Source organism: Macrosteles quadrilineatus, unplaced genomic scaffold (assembly GCF_028750875.1).
Source record: "Macrosteles quadrilineatus isolate MER2022 unplaced genomic scaffold, UCM_ALF_1.0 Scaffold_4__1_contigs__length_99947679, whole genome shotgun sequence".
Lineage (NCBI taxonomy): Eukaryota > Metazoa > Arthropoda > Insecta > Hemiptera > Cicadellidae > Macrosteles > Macrosteles quadrilineatus.
Window position 1 is genome coordinate 27,535,884 of NW_026542597.1, and position 7,867 is coordinate 27,543,750.

At 32.5% G+C, this 7,867-nt stretch overlaps 1 protein-coding gene across 3 annotated transcripts in view; it reads left to right on the forward strand.

The window, feature by feature from the left end:
- Nucleotides 1-5,047, forward strand: part of LOC128991313 (transcriptional regulator ATRX homolog) — a 94,554-nt gene extending 89,507 nt beyond the window's left edge. For all 3 annotated transcript variants that reach the window (XM_054414115.1, XM_054414117.1, XM_054414116.1), the window contains exons 35-39: nt 76-168; nt 1,147-1,349; nt 2,034-2,158; nt 3,800-3,898; nt 4,559-5,047. In XM_054414115.1, coding sequence (XP_054270090.1) covers nt 76-168; nt 1,147-1,349; nt 2,034-2,158; nt 3,800-3,897 — 519 coding nt within the window. In that variant the 3' untranslated portion in view covers nt 3,898; nt 4,559-5,047. The remainder of the gene's footprint in view (nt 1-75; nt 169-1,146; nt 1,350-2,033; nt 2,159-3,799; nt 3,899-4,558) is intronic.
- Nucleotides 5,048-7,867: the final 2,820 nt, after the last annotated feature.

The following is a 7,867-nucleotide window of genomic DNA, read 5'->3' on the forward strand; positions in this document are numbered from 1 at the left end:
AAATTATCTTACAGACTTAAGTGCTACAAAGTAATGTAATTGTAAATAACCTATTTTATCTTTTGTATTTTACAGTATGCAGATAAGAGTGATGATGAAATCAACCAGATACTGGTATACCAGGTGTCTCTGTTGATGAGGCAGCAGCAACAACAACAAATGCAGATGGTATGTAGAATAGTTTTTTCCTTGTGTCTACTTAACCCTTTAAATGCCGCAGCGTCGCTCATAGCGACGCAATGTGTATACGCATAAATTGCCGAGCGCCGCTGAAGGCGACTCTGAGTATTTTATATATTACTCAAACAACATACCGGCTTTAAAAACATATGTCATTTGTCAACAAATTCGCCAAAAAAAAAGCAAATTAACTGACAATACCAAAAATATACCGTGGTCAGGGAAATTAACAGAAAACGGCCATGAAAGGTCAGCGAAAGTCTGGGAATTCACTATTTTTGTGGGAACTCTGCAAAAGTAGTATACATACAGTTTGCAAACAACCTGCCAGTGTGGATGAGGCTTGAAGTGACTCTTTTCAACCAATTTATACAATCCTTCCTTGCGTTGCAAATTCTATCCACGACCGTTTTTTCAAGTAGCCTTTTCAAGTTCAGTTCTTAGAATTGAAAAGTTTCACATAACAGCATTCTTTACTTTCATAAAAGTATAGTTTTAAATACTCATAACAACACGGGTAACAGACCAATGAGGTTCAAGGATTGAGAGAGAAGAAGTAAAGTTGTAATGATTCGAACTTCAACTAACCAGCTGTTCAGACCAATTTAATTGTCGAGTGGTGCAATTAGTGTTTGGTACAATGTTTTGTTGCATCACTGTCAATGGCAATGATAGGTTATAAACAAAAACATAACCTCTCTTAGATGTTATGAGTAGTGATTTTTAGTAATTGAAACACTGTCATAGGTAAAGTAGTGTACCTATGCAACTCGCGTAAATAGTGTTAACGACACTGGTAGAAGTTTTTACTCGTGTTGTTAACACTATCTTTACGCAATTGTTGCGTAAACTACTATTTTACTTTCAATGTATTTAAAAAGTTTTAAGTTAAAAAGTAATTAACGAATAAGTAAACTATGGATATTTTTTATGTGTTTCTTAACTACTGACTTTGATCCCTTGTAGATGCAAGCCGCTAACAACATGGGCAATATGGGATATCGACCACAAATGTACGGCAACAACATGATGGGAGGGTTCAACCAGAGACCACAGTTGCAGACAACACCGTATCTGCGTACCATTGCTCCTCAGATGCAGAATACAGGAAACCTTCGAAACATCGCTCCTAAACCCTCCACACAACAATTCCAAGATCAGGTCTACAGGTTGGTGATAAATACTTTTGGACTGATTAAATTTATTTAGTTTATGTTTTCTTTTGGCTACTTTAATTGTATAAATTTTTCTTCACCAAGTTGTCAACATTAGGATTGACCGATTTACATCTTCGGTTTGTCAGCTTTTCTCAAAACATTTTTTTTTTTTTTTGAAAGATAAAATAATTTACCTATGGACAGAAAACTGTTTTTTGGGGGGTAAAATTGAAAACCATCATAAAAGATTTTTTCGTTCAGTTCAAAGCGTTTATTTTTCAGAACTTTTATTTACAAATTGGCATTCATGTTTAAACACGATTTTGACACAGTAATGGAAGGTCAACAATGTTTAAGAAAAAATATAAGTTATAAAACTAGAGATCTTAGACCTGAAGATTTTTATTGATTTCCACTTAATATAAGGCCAAAGACACGCAAGTCATTGCCAGCTGAAATTAAGAACATGCATCTTTCTCTAAATCCAAAGAAAAAAAATTTATAGAGGGCATTTTACTATTTAGAAGAATATCTGAAATGGCCAGTTTCACTTACATTTGTACATATCTGATTGATAGACCCATATGCAGCTGTCCATTGATAATCCGACATGCAAGTGGCTGGGAGAATGTCGGCTTATCAAGATGGGGTTGTGTAATATGATTATTGTACACGATTGGATGTTTTGTGTCGTAGAATGCAGCAACAGGCAAACATGGCTAGACTGCAGCAGCAGTTACAGCAACAGAAATCCCAACAATCCAAAGGTCTCCTGGCTCAGACGCTCAGTCAAGGAGCTCAACTGCAGAGGATGAAGCAAAGTACGTTGACTATTCCCTTAGTTGAATAAGCTACTTATAGAGACTGAAATACAGGGTATTTTTAAAAGAATGCCGGGATTTTAAACGGTCATTTCTTGGGAACTATTCAAGATAATTAACAATTTAAACGTCAAATTGAAGGAAAAGGAACAAAGTTTTTTCCTCATATTTTGATACGATTCGGAATGATTTAATAAAATTAAGATTTTCATCAATCTTATATGAGCGTAAAACTGGCAAAGTATGTACGCTTAAGGCGGTTGACGGGTTTATCTGATGTCTTAACTGAATCTTTTTAGGCACAAAGTCTCTATCTTTTACAGATAACATCATTTACAGATAACATCATAAAGTGACCAACTTAGTTTTGTTCAGCTGAAAACTTCGTCGGGCAATGGAATTTTTCGGGTTTCTGATGCAGAATTGTCGGATTTCTTCGACTAAGTGATCGCTTGTTTTTAGCTGGCCGGGTGAATGTCTTTTCAAAACACTATGGTGCCCCAAAACTCATTAAACCAGCTTCATGTTTCTTTATCATCAAGTAGATTTAAATTTAGTGTAATTTAGCAATGGAGATATACTCTGCGAACCACAGATTAAAATTTGTGCCTTCTGTTGTGCCTTAAATGTCGTACTGGCGACTGGCGTCAAGCGTATGAGTTGCAATAGCGGCCTAGCACCGCGCACCTGTTTTGCGCATGCCAAGGACAAAGTTTCCTCCCTTGCTACAAGGGAAACAAAACTTAAGTTATTTAAGCTTCAATTTGACGTATAAAACGTTTAGTTACCTTGAATAGTACCCAAGCAATTATCATTTAAAATCCCGCCATTCTTTTAAAAACAGCCTGTATAATTATACACACTAGTTTTTGTTAGGACAATTATTGATGTGGCAAAAGATGCTATAGTTTACAAAAAGTTGTCTATCATTTTGACATTGTTTAAAAGCTGGTGTATTCCACATTGGTAATTGACAAAAGCGCACTCTGATGTTAGCTCAGTTAAACTACGTTAATATTTATTCTAAAACTGGCTAAAGCTTTAACAACAAAGTATCTACTTCTACCATACAAGTCACCAAGAAGTTTATGCATCTATCTATCCACAATCACTGTGTGCAGTAGCCATGTATTTCAAATTGTAGACCCAGCAACACTAGTCATCCTAAAAACATCAGGAACCATCTAATGTTCCTTACTATTTTTATTACACTTAATAATATACTGATTAGGATAACATCAAAATGAAATTGAAATCTTGAATTCAAAATACCAATCTATAAAAAGAACAATTACATTATTAAGCAACATATACTTTAGTGCCTTCATGAGGTTCAGAGAGTTGACACAATCTGCATGATAAAACACACTGTTCCATTATGAAAACATGACAACCTTTAAGAAATGTACTGCACAGTGGACATGGAATTGAGTATAGAGCACTACTTGATTGACCTCACAGATTTCTGATGAAATTAGACAACATACTGAAAAATTCTGTGTGTGCCAATGCAAACTCAACAAATGTGTTCTATTCATTTGATCAAGTTGAACTCTGTATGGACATATTTTCCTTGGTGTGAACACTGTTTATTCATTACTTGTTCTTCACTTTTTCATAATGTTCATTGTTGTTTTTCAGACTATCAAGAATCTAGACAACCATCTAGACAACCGAAACCCGGTGTTGTAATAACAGAAATAACCGATGATAAACCTTCAGGATCCAGTGAATCTTAAGGTATTTATTGAATAGTTGGAGAAACATTTTTTCAGAGATTAAATCATTATTTTCATAAAAACCATGTTTCCTACTTTACAACATAATCCCCCCAGGACATTCATGAACCTGTTCCAATGAACTACAAGCCTTTTATAATGGCTACAATATAGGGATGGATGAGATTGGATTTTTAGTTTGAGACGAGACGAGACGGGATTTCTCTTCTTGTTCATATACATAACAGGAAATGCACGTTCGACTATTTAAACTGATTCTGTAACATTATTAAATACCTACTAGTTTATAACAGATGACTAGTTAAATACAAAAATAATAATAAATAAGCAAGAATATCTCAAATCTTTTATTAAAAGACGTCAGTAAGAAAAAAAAATTGATTAGTCCTACCTTACCTAAAATCAACTCTGACGCGTAGGAAACATGGTGATATCAGTTAGGATAAGATATGGTTCAACTTTGAAAAATATAAAATTTATCAGTCTGCCTAAACATTTTCAGTCTTGCCGTCATTACAAGTGTTCGGACTGTACTACTGGCCCAAAGATAACCTTAAAGTAGTCTTCTCAACTAGGAGAAATAAATTCCTCACTATGTCAAGATTTGTATTGTATTAATTAATTTTATTGTAATAACAGTGATATCTTATGTTTGTTTCAGATAAGAAATATAAATATCATGACACATTCACCTTCAAGTATGAATTGTTTCAGCTCTTACAGGAAAAGGCTGTGGTTTTGGCTTAGTTATGATTTAAAATAAGATACCGTTGAACGTATACAATTAAATTATTTATCTTAAGTTGTGTATATAAAACGCTTATGTTATTTTTTTTTTACAAAACTGAAGCACATAGTATGCGAATGGTGCGACCCTTAAGAAGGTTTTCAGATATTTTATCCTACTATAGTTAGGTTTTAAATACATAGTAAAATATAGATGTCAACTACATAGAATAGTAATAGGGAACAAAAGTGTTGTATTCACAATTTCATTACTTTAACAAAGGTGTTAGTTCCAGTTGGTGTTCAGTGTATGTCATTGCACCTAATTTTGTAATTTGTAAAACTATCATCTGATTTCTACTGTGTACAATGTACATCCCTTGTGTATATATATATATTTGTTAATTAAATTACTTATAAATTATTCATTGTAGTTTTGTCTCTTCCTTCATTTAGTACATTTTTGTACAATACTCGTATTTATCAGATGATGGGATCAAGGCTACTACTAGCAACTTCATAATAATTTTATAGGGTGTAATCGCTCCCTATATGCTTTTTATATCGTCTAAGCTCTATAAACAAATCATCTTATGGAATATTAACTTAATATTTTAAGTAGAAATTAAATGCAAAATGAGATATCTATCTTTATGTTTAATACGCTACATGAAAAGTTGATCCCCTATTAGGCTTGTTTGTTTTAAGACTTACCCCATCAAAAAACTGTCTGTGTGCAGATTTGCAAACTGGCTCGGTTTAAGCCATAAAACCCTAAAGAAACGTATAAAAAGACTTGTTTATTTGATTGTGTAATTTTCATATTTAAAATTCAGATCACCAAGCTGTTTCATTTGCATTTACACTACAACCAAATTTAACTGCTTTTAAAACATAAATTGCAACTTGGCGTATTTTAACACAAATATGAGTGAAAAGTTAAAAGTCAACATACGATTTGTTTGGTTTTTAAAGATGAGAATCGGAATACCTCTCTTAAATTTTCTTTTTAAACTTAAGAAATCTTACTCGCTAAGACAGTGTGACAAATAGATAGAGAAATTGAAAAGGAAATAAAATCTTTTTGAAGAAAATTTGTATGGTATTTGGGGGTCTATCCAACCCGGGAAAACTGAGAACTGAACTTGAATCTTGGTGACTAAGAAAAGCAGGACACTGTAGGTACCTATGTTTAAAGGATTTGATAATGACCTATGCAATCTTCCACATATCGCCAATTGTTATATTTTCACTTGGTTGTGCCACGTAATTGACGTACGTGGGAGATGATCTAACGCGGAATTTTATTACGCTATAATTTATAAAAGATTTTGCTTCCTTCCTGTAGACCTTAGTCAATGACATCCAATCCAGTAGCTGCAAATAATCAGCATCTGTGTTATTTTTATTATTTTAGGACTGGATCATCAAGAGAAACTCAAAACAATAATAACAAAGACATCTGCAAAAGCGCTGTTCATAGTCCACTAATCAAGTATCATTCCGAAATAAACAATAAGGTACTCAAAAAGGTATTAGGGTTAAGAAAAGGTTTACTATGTATGTATAGGTTCAGTTATTAGCAATGATTGTGCTCAGCAATTGCAGTTCCCTGATGAAGTTTTTTTTTAAGCCTTAAAGAAAGTGATCTCCTACTAGAGTGAGAAAGTGATAGCCTTAAAGTCAGGTCTTACACCTGACAACTTCAAGATGTTAACTCAAGAAAAGAAAGAACGAAAGAGTTTTATTTCTCCATAAATATACGAATATGTACATAGAGAATAGTCATAAATTAATGATGAGTAAGTACAATGTCATCTCAAAGCTCAAACTAACTTAGCACTACTGTTAAAAAAGTCATTCAAAGTATAAAATGCATTATTGATAAATGCATTATAAGACAAGAGATAAATATAACTAATGAAAATTGAATGCAAGTCCAAAGTAAAGACTGTTACAAATACTAGCTGTTACCCATGGGCTTCACCTCGTTTGACTTCATAAGTATTAACCCTTTCAGTGCTAGGCCAATAATTCGTATTTCGTAAGACTCTTTTGTTTGCCTTTCAATTCCATTACCTGTTGTTGAATTTTAACTGTAATGTTGTCACTATTTTATTAATTAGGCTAATTTTGAATAATAAGACAATAAGAAAATATATAACAAAGATAAATCCCGGTATTTGTAGTAAACATTAAATACGAGGGTTGTTTTTTTTTCAAGTTCCGATAGGCTATAAACAAAAGACAAGTTCATATAAAACATTTACAAAAAGTTTGGTCCATTTATGGTTACTTTTTGACATAATCACCAAAGAGATTGAGACATTTGCTTTATCTCTGCACCAGCTTTTTAATACCCTCTTCAAGAAAAGTGGCCGCCAGTACATTAAAAAAACAAAAAAAAATCAAAATACCCCCGCCACAGCAAACCTGCCGACTAAGTGAATTTCCATTTGTCTGAATTGATTTTCAGTTTAATATATTTTAATAACATTAGGTTTAACGAGTACCTAGGTTTGCTGCTACAAGGAAACTAATAAAGTGTGTTTTTGAGTAAAATATTGATAGCTTAGTACAAAATAAATAAATTTGCCAAGTTTGATCAAAATATATCCATAAACAAGCAAAGTACAACATTTGACAATATTATCCATAAGAATAACATGGGAATTTTAAATTTACAATTTTTTTTAATTTTCTCCGTTACTAACAATCAAACAAAAATACTTTTACATACAAAATTATTTGTTTTTTTAAGCTCTTTAAAAAGGTCTAAAGAGAAATCGGGAAATTTTGTGTTTTGAGGGTCAAAAGTGAGAAAAACCAATTTTTACCCCATAAAACCCCCGTTCCCATGGTCCGATCGTGCTGGTTCGCGAACTCATTCAAGTTTATCCCGCTTTACACCTTTAAACTAAATTTCATCAAAATCGGACAAAAATTACTCAAGTTCACGGACGTATATATATATAAAAAGATTAAACATTAATAAACTTAGTACCCAAGTAAAATAATTATTTATTAAAATATTTACTGACTATAGTTTCGGCTCTAAGGCCATTTTCAAATTTCTAACTTGTAACATAATTTTGTTTTCATTGATTAATTTATGATGTGTTGTACTTATTTTCATTAATATTTTCTCAATTTTGTTATTGTTTCATATATTGGATTATTCAATTTTGGAATCATTGTATTTAAAATATTTGTATTTTCGAACCTTCCTTTGACAGTCTATATT